Below are 18,564 nucleotides of genomic sequence, written 5' to 3' on the forward strand. Positions count from 1 at the left end.
GTTTCCCCACACATTGTGGGGTTTGTCCCTGGCTCACGCCATATCTTGTGTCCTCTTGCCTTGGCTTGTCTTCTGCGTTTTATATTTATGTTCTATCTGCAGTTTATCGTAATGCTGATGTGATTGCTAACTATGAAAATTTTATAAATTGCTCTAGCATAGAACATACCCAAAACTTAACAACAAGCAATTTTGGGGAGGGGAGACTATAATGTCCCCAATTTTGGATAAACTTGTGATGTGGTTCGGATGGATTTCCAAAGCTTGTGTCATCCCAATCATAGGAGCATGATTACTCCATTCAAGAGCCTAGAGGGTTTTGGAGGAGTTTTATGGGTCCGACTAGGATCACTTGCCATTTTTCATCATCAAAATCAGTTCCACACAGTTCGATCTTGGTTTCGTCACATTCCAATAATTTCCATAAAATAAAATTATTATCAGGCATATTTAAATTATTTACGCTTAAGGAGTGACTTTGGGTTGATTACTGGGAGGAACATTGTTATGTGTGTGTGTGTGTAAATAATAATGATAATTATAATAACGATTAATTAATTAGTGATTAGTATAGAAGAGGCACATCTCCGTTTATTAAGGGACACCTGCCTAGGTATATAAGCGGCCCCTCATTTGTAACGATCATCATCTCATATATCTCATATCAACTATTTTGTACACTATTCAATATATGTTTCTTATCCTCAATGGATGTCTTTGTATACCAAGTGTTCTAAAGATTATTACAGAGTACGAACTTTGTTCGTTACAAACACCTTAGTGTAATAGCTCATTGGAAACAGGACGAAAAGATCTACAAGGCAAGATGATAAAAAAGGGCTTTGGATAGTCAAAGTGATCATGGTGGCGAATTAAGCATTTTCTGGAGCTAAAAGAGACTTTAGTTAGTTGAAAAAAAAGTCACTTTATTTAAAGAGGTGGAAAGTGCTTTTGGTGAAAAAGAAGAAAGGGTGGCAAAGAGTCAAGAGAGTTATTAAAAGGGAAAATGAATAGTCTCCGCTCGTTCTTGCATTTTCTCACTTGAAAAATAGAATTTTGGAAAACTCTTGAGGAATAGTATAGGGTTTTGGGAAACCCTCATTTTTTGTTGTTGGTTTCGGTGTTGAAACTATACACCCTAGCTAGTGTTTGAGCGGAATCACTCAGATTCCGACATTGAGCTTCAAGCAAAAAAGGATATTTGCATAAGTAATTCATTGTTGTTATCAGTTGATTTTATGTACTGACTTTTGGTTTTCTATAATCTTTATACACGCTGAGTTTATTTCCTTGGAGAAGCCGAGATTCTGAACTCATGAGAAAGGCCAAGTTACTGTGATATCACTAGAGCATTTGAGCCAAGTTCTGTTGCTAAGTTGGGCCGAGTTTATCTCTGAAAGAGAGGTCACGTTACCCTCTTTCTATTGCTGGTCAAGTTTCTGTTTTTGTTGGTGTTTTTCTCAGTCATCAGAGGGCCGAGTTCTGCTCTTATTCAGAGGGTTGAAATGCTGTAGCAAAGGGGTCGAGTTCAGTCATTTAGAGAGGGCCGAGTTGTCTGCTTGGAGGGTGAATCCTTTCATCCCTGAAAGTTGAGTTCCCTCCTATTCTAGCTGGCCGAGTTATCACTGTTATCGAGGAGCATTGGACAGAGTTTACATCCTATAGCTGCTGGTCGATATTGTGCCTTTGGAGGGGTTGAGGTTAGCTTGAGAAGAGGGTGAGTATGTCATTATTGTTGATTTCGTTTATGGCTGGGTATTACCTCTGTTTTGTGGACTGAGATGATATCATGAGAACAGAGTTGGAGGGCTGATAAATTTCTGGGTTATGCACAATATTTTGGAGGCTGAAGTGAGCTCCTATCCTGCTGTGAATCTCCTTGGGACATGGCTATAGTGTTGAAGCTATTGGGAGGAACCACAGCCATCCTGAAGAATGAACTGCTGAGACTTATATTGCTGGACTGCTCAATAAATCTGTGTCATTGTATTGTTGGGGCATATATCAGGTTAGCACTCTAATTCCATTGTCAAACTAATGTGATGTCTGCGCATTCTCAAGTTTATCATTAATGCAACATATATTAATGAACCACGTTATTTCTGAGTGTAATATAGTATACAAGCTGCTGGTTTGAAGTCCTTGTTTTTATACCCTTGGCATTGTATATCTCATTTTGGAATAAAACACAACTAAAATTACACCTACAGCTAAGCACATGCAAACTGTTTGACGAAAGTCCACAGAGACAAACTCCACAAAACTCAGAAAATTTTGTTAGATATTCGAGATATCTCCAGGAGGGTATCTTACAAGCAATGTTACATTTATTGTTATCGGCAACATCATCATCAAACAAACACATTATCATAGAAATATGAAAATAAAAATACAATATTAAATGTATAAGATGTCAAGTGGTACATCAATCATTGATACTAGATAATAGATATTGAAATATGACATTTTTTCAAATTTATTCCTTTAAAGCACTTAGCAAACATCAACATCAAACAATTAACAAACACATTGTCACACAAATATGAAAATAAAATTATAAAACTACAATATAAAATGTATAAGATGTAGATATTACTACTAGATACTGAAGTCTGAAATATGATATTTGTCATTTTGTCTTGACTCCTCAATCATAAGTTCCGAGTCCTGACAAGATAATAGTTAAAACTTAATACAAAATCACATTAAAATAAAAATAAATGTATCTCATGAGATGATCATCATGAGGCATCTAGATTCTAGATACTATAAGTCTATAACGATAATCCGCTAAGCTTGTGGTTCTCTCTTTCTAGTAGTATCACGAATTGAGTTCTTTGCAATAAGGGCAATGTCTGGGGTAGTTGTAGGGAAAACATGCACATCATGCCCTGGGATTTTGGCAAGGTGGTATTTCAAGCGGTTGATTCTGCCAAACATTTAGATTCCACAGAGCTTGCACCTCAACTTTGCTCTATTATCATCTTCAAATGGCTTACCATACTCCCACATTTGGTCCAATAGCTTTGCCATTTTGTAGAGCTCTAATTAAATTTTCAGGTTTTGGACCTACCACACAAAACAAATGTGGAAATTCAAAAGAGGATAAGAAGAGGTAGACTCTACATTTATAACATATAGTAATTTTGGAAAACAAAGAAAATGAAGACATTTTTTTTACATACCTAGAAACAATAAATATGTATATGGAATACTGGAGCAAATCTCCACTCCAAAAATGCCCAGCGGAATACAAAGAAAACCACGGATTTCCCCTTTGTTTGCTTGATGAAAAATGGTCACAAGGCTCACACAACCCTCAGAGCTCAATCTTAGCACAAGGAAAAACAAAAAAGACACAAAAAACCGAAAATGCAACTTATATCCGTGTTTTTTCAGCAGGGTGATAATTTCCAATCATCTAGCAATAATTTCGATATTATCACGATAATTTCACCTGGGCAGATTATCGCAATAAATTCCAGCGATAATATTGGCAAAGTGTCTTTCAGCGATAAAATCGCAATAATTTCAATATTATTGCAATATGTGCAACACTGCTTACAAGTACATTTTTGCTAAGAACGTGACAGAGGATTCCAACACGCAATATCACTAACATCGAGGTAGAAAAAGGGCTTGGTGCTCTTGATTAACTACCAATTCCATATCTTCATACATTGTAGAATTTGATGAAAATAATCCTGAACTTCTGAAAATTGTCAAGTCTATTGAATTTTGAATAGGATATGAAAATCTACTATTTCATATGAAGACCAATGAGGTTGGAAACACTCTCAAACATCATGAAACAAATAATGGTAATGTTAAAAATTGAGTAAAAGTAAGATTTCTTTTACTTTAAGAATTTAACATTACCATTAATTAACAACATTTTGGTGCAAACTAAGGGTATAACCCTTTTAAAAGAAAAGTTTCAGTCTTGAAGGTTTCTAGAAGTCTCATTAATTCATAATTAACTTCTAATTAGGCAATAAAACAAAAAATGTGGGTCCCAACCATTAAATCAAAGCAAAATCAGATAAATTACATTTGAAACACATTTCAGTTTGTATGAAATACATTTCTAGCATACGAAATGTGTTTCATATGCATTGAAGTGTGTTTCAGCCAAGTTTCAAAGTTTTGATGTGCAAATGCAATTGATACGTAGAGGGGAAAGTTTCCCGCAACATAGCTTGGACCCAACACACTACAGTATTATGTTGAAGTTTCTAAGTCTAACAGTTAGAAACCCTCCATGTACTTTCTAGTTTATTCCTTCTACTTGTTCTGATTAATTAACAAGTTATTTACCATGTAAATACTGAAAATAAACACAAGTACATGCTCAACACATTACAAATCATCAACTGAAGGAAACAGAAACAAGCACACAAATGACATTGTTATTTTTGGACTAATGTCCCAGAAAAACTCAATGCGGGAAAACCGGTGTAGCTATCTAAGGGTTTGATTTATTACGCAGTTTCAAAATACAATCTAGGCACCAAATCCGGCTCACCCAACAGAGAAAAATCACGGCAGTAGTACCTCTCTTTCGGAGACAGATGCTCCGGCTGAAACCTCGGATAAACACTCCGGCAACTCCTCAACTCCAATCTGCCCCATGAAAAACCCCAGCGTTAGCCTCTTCTGCCCTCTACGTCAGCTTTCCCAGCAATTCCCGACAGTTCCAGTTGTTCCCGGCAGATCTGGCTTTTGCCCTCTGTGTCAGCTTTCTCCGCAGTTCCGGTTGTTCCCGGCAGTTCCCAGCGGTTTCGGTTGTTCCCAGCGGTTCCGGCTTCTACCCTCTGCATCAACTTTCCTGACAGTTCTGGCTTCTACCCTCTGTGTCAGCTTTCCCAGCAATTCCGGCAATTCCCAGCAGTTCTGGTTTCTGCCCTCTGCGTCAACTTTCCCAACAGTTCCAGCTTCTACCCTCTGTGTCAGCTTTCCCAGCAATTCCGACAGTTCCCGGCAGTTCTAGTTGTTCCCGGCAGTTCCGGCTTCTGCTCTCTACGTCATCTTTCCCTGTTGTTCCGACAGTTCCGATTGTTCCCAACAGTTCCGGCTTCTGCCCTCTGCATCAGCTTCCCAGCTATTGCGCTGATCCTCCCGGCACTATATCTGCCTCTTTGCTTCTGTATTCACTACCCCTCAGCTGCAACTCCAGATCACTCTCTCAACTTTCTCAGCAAACCCAACCCCAGAAAGTCGAAATCTTGATCTCTTGGTGTGTTCTACAAGTGACCCTCAAACCTCCTCTTCTACTTTTCACGTTGACAGATCAACGGCCGAGATTAAGTCCATAATCAACGGCTAAGATTAGATCTGGCTTGATCCATGACATTTGGACCATTCTAACACAGTTTTATATTAATTCACATTAATATTTTAATTTCCCTAAGTTTAGACTTAGGGACTCCATTAAAAATATTAATTATTTTAATATCTCCCAAACTGTTTAGAATCTGCCCAAAGCCTTTCTAGGTATTGGAGATCTCATGTGTCTTAGCCTCTCCACCAAATTTCGTGGCAACAGCACATTCGATGCTACCCCAAATCAACACTCCCTCTTAGCGAGGACTGTGCTCTAGCAATACACCTCACTAAGTATTACTCTGATCATCCAGCATTGGTCCCTGATGCTAGGCCTGCTACCCATCATTTGTACTGTTGCATCCCATACTGGCACACATGGCCCTGCCACTACCACTGTTGCATCTGTACGACAACTCCCTCTGCATCCGTGTTGTTGCCCATGGTTGTGTCATTGCCACTGCTGCGTCTGCACTGCATCCCCTCTCATCATGCTACATCGTGTTGCCCATAGCACTGCCACTGCTAACTGTTGCACTACAACTCAGTTACTGAGAAGTAAGTAACTAATCTCCCAACTCTGACATCTCTTTCAAGCTAGAGACACTCTCGATGTTGAAACTCCCTCTGTCGCTAACAAGTGCTCCCTCTCTGACCTCTGCGCTACTGCAACAACTCCCTGCATCTCGCACCGTTGCACACCTCTCTGTGCCATCCTGCACTGGTGCAACACTCCCATGCCTCTCGCACTGTTGCAGCCTGCTAGCCTCGCGTTGTCCTGGGAATCCTGCACTGTAGATCTATCTGTCGCTCCATCCTCATCTATCTCTATCGACATCCGCCAGTCTTGCTACTCCTCTTCGAGCTCCCGTAGCCCGGTATAATCCAAGAGGTTGGGTACCTCAAGGATATTTCCCCTCATTTTCTGTAGTCCTCCTGACTATAGCTCGATGTCCCCCACTTTCGCTCAAGTGGTGTGTGTGCACTCATGGCACAGTCATCGTCTGTCTCCACTTCCTTCTCTGCCCTTGCTGGCGTTGCCTTGGTCTCGGAAGCCTCTCCCTTGCTCTTCTTCCTCAGACACTTGGTCACATAATGAGCCAACTCCCCACAGTGGAAGCATTTGACCTTGGAGAGGTCCTTCTTCTTCTGCTTTTCTTTCTTATCCTCAGATGCTAGGGCAGCATCCACCTCCTCCTCCTTGATTCTAATCCCGTTGTTGTTGCTTCCCGTCTTGGTCACCCTCTAGATCTCTTCTTGGCGAAGAGCTGCCCACATTTCCTCCCAATATGGAAGGATCACCCTGCCCAGTATGCTCTGGACAAACACCTCCCAATCTTCTGAGACTACATTCAGGGTTGTTATCACCATCAACTCTGGATCTGGTGTGGCCCCTATAGAAGTCAGCTGATCTCGGATCTCCTTCAATCAACCGAGGAAGGTGTCAATCTGTTCTCCCTTTTGCATCTTGTATGACCGCAGCTGATTTTCTAGGAGCATCTTCCTCTGCATGGAAGTATGCTGATACAACTTGTTCAGGGCCTCCCACATCTCCCGTGTCGTATTCTTCTCAGCAATATGTGATACTATATGATCCTTCACCCTGTCAAGAATGATACTCTTGGCCCTCGCTATTGCTTCCTCATACCTGTCATTGTGAGCTGGGTCAACTAGGACCGCTATTGTCTTCAAGGCGAAGTGCTTGACACGATTTCTGTCAAGTACAGATAAGATTTTGGCCTTCCAGACTACGAAGTTTGAGGCTCCGTCCAATCTGTCATGGTCTCTTACTCCGTGTAGTGCCATTCCGCTGCTCTTCTACTTCCCTCTTGGAAGTTCTCGATGGGACTCCCTCTGAGCCTCAATTTCCCTCCTGGAAATCCTTCTGTCAATGTCGAGATGCCCCCTACTCTGATTGTCTATGCAACCACACCACTGATCTGGATTTCTCAGCTAGAAACCCTCGGTAGCAACTCCCTCCTCTTTGGCCTTGCCCTGTTAAGCACTGTTCTGACAACAGTACCCCACCAGCTCCACTCTGCGACTTATCCACAGCCTCCTAAACCCCAGCAACTTGAAGGTGAGAGCTCCTAGGCTCTGCACAGTCCCAGCACCGATAAACTAGCTCCCTAAGCCAACTGCGTTAGCGCTCTTGGCCTCTGTGTGAGCCTGTCTTTGCCTCCCTCAGCCTCTGCGCAGCCTCTTCTTGGCCCGAACTTGATGACGCGGGCACTGCGTCAACCCTTCCTTGCTGTTTTGCTGCTAGGAACAGCTTTTGTCACTTGGGATAGTTGTTTTCTATTGTTGTTGCTCTACTTGGTTGATGTCCTCAGTTCTCCTGTGATCTGCAACCACCCTCTGATACCATGTTGAAGTTTCTAAGTCTAACAGTTAGAAACCCTCCATGTACTTTATGCTTTATTCTTTCCTACTTGTTTTGATTAATTAATAAGTTATTTACCATGTAAACACTGAAAATAAACACAAGTACATGCTCAACACATTACAGATCATCAACTGAAGGAAACAAAAACAAGCACACAAATGACACCGTTATTTTTGGACTAATTTCCCAGGAAAAACCCAATGCCAGAAAACCGGTGCAGCGATTTGAGGGTTTGATTTATTAAGTAGTTTCAGAATACAATCTGGGTGCCAAATCTGGCTCACCCAACAGAGAAAAATCTCGGCAGTAGTACCTCTCCATCGGAGACAGATGCTCCAGCTGAAACACCGGATAAACACTCTGGCAACTACTGAGCTCCAATCTGCCCCACGGAAAACCCCAGCAGCAGCCTCTAAGGACTGTGTCAACCTCTTCTGCCCTCTGTAGCTTTCCCGGCAGTTCCAGCTTCTACCCTCTACGTCAACGTTCTTGGCAATTCCGGCTTCAGCCCTCTGCGTCAGCTTTCCTGGCGGTTCCGACAATTCTCGGCCCGGCTGTTCCCGGCGGTTCCGGCTTCTGCCCTCTGCATCAGCTTCCCGACTTCTGTGTTGATCCTCCCAGCACTATCTATGCCTCTCTGCTTCTGTATTCACTACCCCTCAGTTGCAACTCCAAATCACACTCTCAACTTTCTCAGCGAACCAGCCCCAGAAAGTCGAAATCTTGATCTCTTGGTATGTTCTCCAAGTGACCCTCAAGCCTCCTCTTATACTTTTCTCATTGACAGATCAACGACCGAGATTAAGTCCCTAATCAACTGCTAAGATTAGATCTGGCTTGATCTATCATCCATGACTTCTGGACCATTCTAATAGAGTTTTATATTAATTCACATTAATATTTTAATTTCCCTAAGTTTAGACTTAGGGACTCCATTAAAAATATTAATTATTTTAATATCTCCCAAACTGTTTAGAATCTGCCCAAACCCTTTCTGGGTATTGGATATCTCATGTGCCTTAGCCTCTCCACCAAATTTCGTGGCTACAGCACATCCTATGCTACCCCAAATCAACATATTACACTCCTCACTAAGATGCCTCTCTCAATCTTGTGTTGTTGTATTGTGTTTCTTCAACCTCTCCTTAGTGTTGCTTTTATAACTTCTTGTTGAGCTAAATCCCTAACCCTAATCTCCAAAGTGATTGACATCTAAGATTAAACATAATTACTAAAGTAAATACTTTATTTTTTCTAATGTTTCTTTAGCTCAATAAGCCAATACAATAATTAGGTGTTTTTCCTAAGTTAGGCTAAGTTACAAATGCAACTTGCTCACACTAGAGCAAGTGTCTAAGGAGACTTTGGGCAACTTCTGCATGCTTAAACGCCTCGACCTATGCAGAAGTATCTGCCCGGGCTACAAACATCCACAGGGACTCTTTCTAAGGCTAATTTGTCTACATTTGACATTCAAATACTTATTAGTCAAATCAAACCTACACTGGTTACTTGCACATAAATAATATCATTTTATGGATAAATGGACTTTAAAAACCCACAACAGTTTAGACTATTGAAACATGACAGAATAATAGTATGGTTACTTAACTGAAGAACTGAAAAACAATTCCCTTTTTCAAATATATGCCCAACAAACAGAGGCATCATATAAACAGAAGAACAATTTGCTCTTGTGCAGTCGCAATTTCATTGTCAAGTAGGCATCGTACAAATATAAAAAAAATCAATACATTATCACTATTTTAAAAAATAAAAACTATGATTCGGTACATGTCTCTGATTTAAAAAATATTAACCTAAATGGAACAGAACATATAAAAAAAAAAATATACATGATTGTAGCTAGGTACTAACCATTGAATGATGGGACCATTGCAGAAATCAATCAACTGGGCAATCAAGGAGAAACGAGCCTCGTCACAATCCAAACAAAAAAGATAATCTATAATATCTTCAAACAAGATAACCCTCGAAAGCTGCTCACCATCTTCATTTTGTAATTCATCATGATCTATAGTAATCCCTGCTCTTCAACCAGAATCAAAGAAATAAACTAAGTAAACAAGCATGGCTCTAACAATGAAAGACAATATTATGATCAGGAGGATGTGCAGATTTAGAACTAGAGATAAAGAAATCAATTACATAAAGGGCATGAGACTAATATCATCTCTGAGAATATCATACAGATGGGAGAAATAGCATAGCTTGAAGTTAAAAAAATCAAATAAGCCCCAATTCATATGGCAATATATCCAAAGTAAATCACTTAGCACTGTATAATAACTATATATAAACTAAAATATCAGGTAAGGTACCATACTTCACATGTAGTGGCATCCATTGCTCATGATCTCGCTTGGCCTCTTCCTCTGACCATCTTTTCCAAATATTAGGGTCTTTTACCTCAACTTCTTTCTCATTGTCAAGGTTCAATCCAAGTTTTTCAAGTAAAGATTGTATATCATCCTCTTGTTTGGATTCTTCAACATCTAACTCAGTTTCATCTTCAGAGAGTGGCACCTCATCAAATGTTTGATCTTTGTCAGTCATCTCATTGTTAATTTTGGAAAGGGGCTCCGACCAACCTGTCCACCCTCCCTTTTCTACCTCTGATAGATCAGCAGTTAGCAGCTTTGCCTTCTGCCTTTGTTCCTCCTCTTTCTCCAGCCATGTAGCCCATCCTAAGGCTCCATCCTCCCCAAATCTTGCATCTTCACTGCTCCAAAAGTATTCAAATAGTCTCTCTTTGTTTTGTTCACTTAGCTTAAGGGCTGGAAGAAATAAACTGTACTCAATTTCAGCTTGAAACAACCCAATGGCTAGTTCTTGGTGCCCTGTCTGCCATTCGAACTTGCAGAGACTAACAAAAATATCAACAAGTGCTTGCTCAGACTCTAACAGTTCTTTACGAACCGACATTGCTTCAGCATTTTCACAAACCTGTAATTAAACATCACAATATTATAGACAAAATCAAACAAGTGCAATACAAAGACAAATTCATAGTGTAAAGTATCATAATTAACAAAGTACAGAGCACAACATTTTCATGTCAGATGTTAAGCCCAGCTCTAAATAAAAACACGAGGACTTCATTAGGCACTTAAAAATATATACTTTTGTTATAATATGATGGGTTAGTTTATGTGGCCTTCCAAACTGAGGTACAGCCACAGTTGGTTCACAAGAGTGAGAGACTAACATCTCAAATTAAGATATATTTCCTCCATCTTCCACTTTAAGCTTAAGCCAAATCTAATTAAAAAAAGATCATGGTCTGAAGAGTCATCAAAAATGAAGAAATTTCAACCCCCACTCCGGTTATCAATTTTTCCTTATCACTCCATGCATTTAGTTTTAAATTCAAGCATGATAAAAATTCTAAAATCTGGAAATGACAATATTTTTTTGAAAACACAAATTTAGAGATTTCACAACGGATGAAATTGCAGAAATAAAAGACAACAAAATTATGACAGCGACACATAGAAAATAACACAGTGATTTTTGGTCAATTTGACCCTGGAAAAACCCCCTACAACTCTTGGGGAAAACCAGTTTGAGAGCTCGGCTTTATTTCTGAAAATGTTTTTACAGAGAAATTAAATACACCATAAAAATTCCAACAACCACAAATTACAACTTATCTCGATTTCCGTGCTTGCACTCTGCCTCGAAAACCGTACCAATCAGCAAACAGACAAATCAGATTTTCCAACAATAAAACAACATTAAATGTTGTATGTCCAGTGTCGAAAAACGTGCCCAAAACTTGTTGTACGCACTGTACAAATTTCAACAGTACAGCTGCCTCGAAATTTGTGTCCAAATCTGCCTCGAAATTCGTGCCCTTGTTGCTGTCCCTCTTCTTCGATATATGTCTTTCTCCTGCTGTATGGTTTTGCCTTGGGATGCGTGCCAATAAATATTTCTGCCCAGATTTGTTGAAATGTCTTCTTGCTGCTCTCCTTCACTTCCTCACTGCTCAGCAATTTTCTCTTTGCTCTCTCTTCTCTTTGTCTCAAATGCTCGTGAAAGAATAAATGATATTTTCCTCTTCTTTTTTCCTTTTACTTTCTAAATAACCTCTTGGGTTACCCTAAGATCTAATGGCTGAGATTCATTTAGATCTAGGGATGAGAATAAATGTGCATTTAATACTTACTTTCTATTTTTTAACTCACCCACTTAAATAAAGACCCACTTAGCCTTTTATTTCCATAGTCACTTTTTCAGTTTCTAATTCTTCATTGACTTTAATAAAGTCGCCTTTAAATTAGAATGTAACTTTACCACTTATAAAGTCACTTTTAAATTAGAATGTAACTTTACCACTTATAAAATCACTTTTAAATTAAATTGTAACTTTACCACTTATAAGTCACTTTTAAATTAAATTGACTTTACCACATATAAAGTCATTTTAGGAGAAAAGTAAAATTAAATTTTGGACACTTTTCCCTAAGCCAAAGATCAAAGCCTTAGGGAACCACTTGTCCTCTGGTACCCAAATTTTAACAAAAAACTATGCATCTTACATAGTCTAGTACTCAGTTGCGAAGGATCCACCATATATATGCTCTGACCATGATGTTTCTCTTGTGTTTCAGTCTCTAATTCTCATATGCAAATCTATATGGCGCTGTGTGAAATAGATCAGAGGAGCAGCCTTGCATGATAGAGAAAAGCATGAAAGGAAGAGATCAGAACACTAACAGATCCTTTCTCCCCAATGAGCAACTCAGAATCTCCCAGTGGCACTCATGAAATAGATTTACAGCCAACAGGTTAGTTGCATACATAACTAAACAATAAGAAATGTAAAATACTCATACAATCACAGAAGTAGTCACAGTGCTTTAAAAGGGAGACAACCTTTCTGCGAATAAAAACTTCTGATTTGTTATTAAAAGTCAATTGGCCATTACATTTAATCAGAGTTTCACTAAACTGTTGATGCCCTTTCGCTTATGACAGAAATTACAGCAATAGCTTATGACCGCAGAGAGCATTCCTGCACTAATGTGTGGCTTATTGAAACAGAAATTCTGATACGCAGACTATAAATGAATAAAATACTTTATTAAAATGATGAAAATTACAGATGATGATGTTTACAGTGGGGATGCCTGGCTTATATATCGCCAGGGACACCCTTTCGAAAAGGGCATGATCTTATGATCGTGCCCTTTCGCCTAACTAAACCTAAATTAAATAATAAATCTAAAATTAACTATTTTTTTCATAACATTGCCTTCCTCTCGAAAGAATGCTTTGTCCTCAAAGCATACGTAACGACGGATGTTGTTGACAAAATGCTTCATTCTCCCAAGAAGCTTCTTCTTCGGGCAAGTCCTTCCACTTGATCAGATATTCCTTGATAGTACGATAACGAAGCTTTCTTTCTCTAGTAGACAAAATACCTTCTGGTTCTAAAATAACTCTTCCCTCATCATCTAGGGATGGAAGTGTTGTTTGCGCTGTTTGATTGTTACCTAGGGCCCTTTTAAGGCAAGATACGTGGAAAACGTTGTGAACACGACTTGTCTCTGGAAGGCTTAAACCATATGCAACTTGGCTAATCTTTTTGTTGATCTGATAAGGTCCATAAAACTTTGGTGCCAATTTGTTTTTTCCTTTCTGTTTTAAGGATAATTGTTTGTATGGTTGGAGCTTAACAAATACCCATTCTCCAACTTCAAACTCTCTTTCGGTTCTGTTACGGTCTGCTTGTTGCTTCATACGATTCCTTGCATTATTTAGATTTTCTTTTAATATTTGGACGATTTTCTGGGTTTCTTCTAGTTGATCTTTAACAGCAGGTAGATTTGTTTGGACCATAGCTAGATCTTTCCATTTCGGGGGTTCATATCCATATAGGGCTTGGAATGGCGTCATTTTCGCTGACGTATGATAGGTGGAGTTATACCACCATTCAGCAAGGTGTAACCATTGAGCCCATTTATTTTGTTTTTCTGTAGCGTAGCAACGTAGGTAGGCCTCCAAACATTTATTGACAACTTCTGTTTGGCCATCTGTTTGCGGGTGATAAGCGGAACTCATATTTAAGTAAGTTCCTACATGGTTGAACAATTCCTTCCAGAAATTACCTTTGAACTTGGCATCTCTATCACTTATAATGACTTTTGGAAAACCGTGCAACTTATATATATTTTTGCAAAATATTTCAGCGATTTCTTTTGCTGAGTATGACTTCTTTATTGCCATAAAGTGAGCATATTTGGTGAGTCTGTCGACTACTACGAAAATCTTGTCCTTGCCTTCAGATACTGGTAATCCTTCAATAAAGTCCATCGAGATTTCCTCCCACTTCTGATTTGGAATGTTTAAGGGGTGAAGTAATCCTGGTGTCGTAATATTTTCGCTTTTATTCCTTTGACATGTATCACATTCTGCTACATACTTCTGAATATCACGATTCATTCCCTTCCAAAAGAAGGATTGACGTGCATTGTAGTAAGTCTTAAAGAATCCTACGTGTCCAGCTGACGGTGAGTCATGTAATTCTTTGAGTATCTTAAACTTAAACTTGGAATTTGTACTTAGATATATTCTTCCTTTATACCATAGGATGTCATTCTTCCACTCAAATTTTGAGTTATTGGGAAGGTTATTGATTATTGCTGTTACTTCTGGGTCCTTGGCATACTCACTTCGAATTTCGTTAAGCCACTCAGGAACAACAACCGACATTGCAAGTAATGTTGGTTCTTCATCTTTCCTGGATAAGGCATCGGCTACTACATTGTCTTTACCTCTTTTATGTAGTATTTCCAAGTCAAAAGCGGCAATTTTTTCAATCCATTTTTGTTGTTCTTCGGAAAGCGTTTTTTGTTGAAGGAGATGTTGGAGACTGTTATGGTCTGTTCGAATAGAAAACTTACTTCCCAAAAGATATTGCCTCCACTTAGCTAGTGCGTGCATGATAGCTAGCATTTCTTTGTTGTATGTGGATTTGAGGCGCTCTCTTTTATTGAGCTTCCTACTTTCAAAAGCTATGGGATGTCCTTGTTGCATTAATACTGCACCTATACCGAATCCAGAAGCATCACACTCAATGATAAATGGTTTAGAAAAATCTGGTGTTGCTAATACGGGAGCATTAGACATAATTTCTTTTAATTTTTCAAAACACCTTCCTGCTTCCTCATCCCATAGAAACGAGTTCTTCTTTAAAAGATTTGTTAGAGGTGCAGTTATATGTGCATAGTTTTTAATAAACCTTCGGTAATACCCTGTCAAACCTAAGAACCCTCTTAGCTTGGATATATTAACGGGTTTGGTCCATTCTTTTATGGCTTTGATTTTATTAGGGTCCACCTTTACACCTTCATGGGATATGATGTGTCCAAGGTATTCTACTTCTTCCTTTCCAAAGGTACATTTGGACTTTTTTGCGTAAAATTGGTGTTCTTTAAGTAGTGTAAGAACCTTATCCAAATGTTGCAAGTGCTCCTTCCAAGTTTTACTGTAAATTAGAATATCATCAAAGAATACTAATACAAACTTTCTGAGGTGTGGGCGAAATAATTCATTCATAGTTGCTTGAAACGTTGCTGGTGCATTGGTTAATCCAAATGGCATTACTTTAAATTCATAATGACCTTCATGTGTTCGGAATGCGGTTTTTGGTATGTCTTCTACTCTTATTCTAATTTGGTAGTAACCTGATCTTAGATCCAATTTTGAGAAATACCTTGCGCCATGTAACTCATCCAACATTTCGTCGATAAAGGGAATGGGAAACTTATTTTTAATTGTTATTTTGTTTAATCCCCTATAGTCAATACATAGCCTGAATGACCCATCTTTCTTCCTTACCAACACCACTGGAGCAGCGTAAGGACTTTTACTTTTCGAGATGATTCCACACCTTAAGAGGTCTTGGATTAATCTCTCGATTTCTGTTTTTTGGTGATGTGGATATCGGTATGGCTTGATGTTAACCGGGTCTGATCCTGCCTTGACTTCTATTGTATGCTCAATTTCCCTATTAGGCGGCATCTTTAGAGGTAGATCTTGAAATACTTCTTCATGTTTCTTAATTAAATCTTGTATCTCTGGTGACTCTTCACTTGTCATATTTGCGGATAACATTTCTAACTGATGACATTGTACTACATAAGCAGGTGCTCCTTTTCGAATCATCTTCATCATCTGAGATGATGATACAATTTGATTTTCCGGTGCTTGGAACCCATGTAATTTGTACTTTTGACCTCCCCATTTGAATTTTATAAATTGTATTTGGTGGTTAGCGGCATAAGTACCTAAGGTTCGCAACCATTGAACACCTAAAACTACATCTACTCCTCCTAATGGTACTGTGAAAAATGACGATTCTAAACTGAAGTCTTGAATTTGTAATTTAACCTTATGGCATTTTCCCACCTTTTCAATCTTTTTACCGTTAGCTATCATCACTTTCATGTTTGGTAAGGGAAATGAAAATATATTGAGTCTCTTTGCCATGGTTGCATCTAGAAAATTGTGTGTGCTTCCCGAGTCGACGAGAACCACTACGTTGTTCTTCTTTATGTGTCCTTTTAATTTTAAGGTCTGAGGTTGTGATATACCTGTCATAGCTGATAATGATACTTGTGGAATACTTTCGTCATCTATTTCTGGTGAGAATTCTGGGGCATCTTCTGTTTCTTCAATATCAGACTCTTCACTGTTTGAATCATTGGTTGCTTCACAATTATATAGGTTCTTTGGTTCCTTTCCTTTAACACACCTATGTTTGGGGTCCCACTTCTCACCACAGCGTTTACATTTACCCTCTTTTATCCTTTGCTTTTCCACATTAGATTTTTCATCTTCACGACGATGTGGGGGAACATATCTTGTCTTATTTGAGTCCATATACTGGGGTATCCTTCGTCTTGCATAAGCTTTTTCCGTTGTTGACCAAAACATTGGTTCAGATTTCTTTTCAGCTGTTTTTGCTTTTCGTCTTGCTTCTTCTATAGATGTAATATCATGCATCTCAAGTTCTGCTTGTAAATGGGTTTTGAGCCCCGAGATGTATGACTGAATTAGACGAGATTCTGATAATCCTGGTACTCGCGTCACTAAAGTCTCCCATTCTTGAGTGTATTCATCCACACTCCCTTTTTGTCGTAATTTAATGAGTTTTGAAAAGAACTCTTCTTCCCTCACACCTTGGAATCTTTTGAAGAATGCATCTTTAAATCTCCTCCAGCTAATGACGTGTGTTGTCTTTTTCCACCACATGTACCAGTTATATGCTTCTCCCTCCATTTTCATGGATGCATGTCTGAGCTTTTCGTCATCGTCAGTGATGTCATATATTTCAAAGTATTCTTCTGCTTTATTTATCCATGCCACATTGTTTTTTTCGTTCCCATCGAATTTAGGCATCTCAACCTTTACCCTCTTCTGGTATGTGGCTAATGGTTGAGCAAAAAGAGGGTGTTGACTAGTAAGGGTATCCCAAAGTTGCTTGTTTGTGAAGGCAGTGTTACTTGCTTCTTGGTGGTGTGTCATTGATTTTTTTGGGGATTCATCCTTGTCATGAGAATCTGTGGACTTAGTTGACTCTGGCGAGATGTGTTCTTGATTCTCTTCACCTTCTTTCAATAGCTCTTCGGGTGTACAATTCGACTTTTTACACAGACTTTTCAGCATTGTTAAAACTTCTCTCAAGCTTACTCCTGTTTGGACATGTTGACTTTCCATTTTTATCTCTATTCGATTTGTCGTATCTTCAAGATTTTTTATTTTGTCTGCTTGTTCCCCAAGCTTGCTCTCGACGTCATTTAATCTCTTACTGACTTCGTCGTGGTTGTTATTTATCCTTTGCTCTGCATCCAACAACCTTTTCTGGAAATCCGCCATTGTCATTGTCGACATTGAGCGGGTGTGCGGAGGCGTGTATTTATTTGCCAGCTAAAAAATATTTCCTTTCCTCTTTTTTTTTTTTTTTTTTTTTTTAATAATTAAATTAAATTAATTTAATAATTTAATTTAATTAATTAATAAATATATATTTTAAATTAAATTAATTTAATAATTTAATTTAATTAATATAAATATATATTTATTTAATTATAAATTATAATAATTAATTTAGAATTATTAATTATTATAAATATATATATATATATATATATATATAATTTAAAGTTATAAATTATATAACTTTTTATTAAATTATATATATATAATATATATAATTATAATGTGATATATATATACCCGAATCACAGAATATATGGTTTAACTTCTAACCGGCACCCGAATCACCGAATCACGTTTATAGTTTTTCTTATATATATGACTTCTAACCGGCACGTCTGTTGGCAACTTATAACCGGCACGTCTGTTGGCAACTTATATGACTTCTAACCGGCACGTTATACCAGATGGAATGACTTCTAACCGGCACGTCTGTTGGCGTACTCCTTCAGTTCACGATTTTTTTTTTTAAGAAAACAGCGTCCGTTAATTGGGATATGGTGCCCGCGGATGGAATGGGGGACGCAATGACCGGGGTGTATGAAAAATGGTCGGCAGCGGACAGGAGGAAGCGATGATACAGTGGGCAGGGAGCACGGAGTGTGGACCGATAGTTGATTGTAGACAGGTTGTCTAGCAGCAGAATGTATAGCGCGTGGGCAGAGGGAACAAGCAATGGACAGTGGAGAGATGATGGGGATATAGTTACGTTGAACAATGGGGACAAGGTGGAGACAATGACAGAGACTGGTGAACGCGGGGTGTGTTGCCAGGCGAGAAGATCGCTGCTCTGATACCAGATGAAACAGAAATTCTGATACGCAGAC

At 38.7% G+C, this 18,564-nt stretch overlaps 1 protein-coding gene across 2 annotated transcripts in view; it reads right to left on the bottom strand.

The window, feature by feature from the left end:
• LOC149234392 (uncharacterized) overlaps positions 1-18,564 on the bottom strand; it is a 404,784-nt gene that overhangs the window by 242,789 nt on the left and 143,431 nt on the right. For both annotated transcript variants that reach the window (XM_089371822.1, XM_089371823.1), the window contains exons 4-5: positions 10,056-10,675; positions 9,587-9,760 (exon numbers count right to left, since the gene is read on the bottom strand). In XM_089371822.1, the coding sequence (XP_089227948.1) occupies positions 9,587-9,760; positions 10,056-10,675 (794 nt within the window). The remainder of the gene's footprint in view (positions 1-9,586; positions 9,761-10,055; positions 10,676-18,564) is intronic.

The sequence above is a fragment of the Pinus tabuliformis genome, chromosome 8 (assembly GCF_031772625.1).
Source record: "Pinus tabuliformis cultivar Carrire ecotype Pingquan chromosome 8, CPIR1, whole genome shotgun sequence".
Taxonomy (NCBI): Eukaryota; Viridiplantae; Streptophyta; class Pinopsida; order Pinales; family Pinaceae; genus Pinus; species Pinus tabuliformis.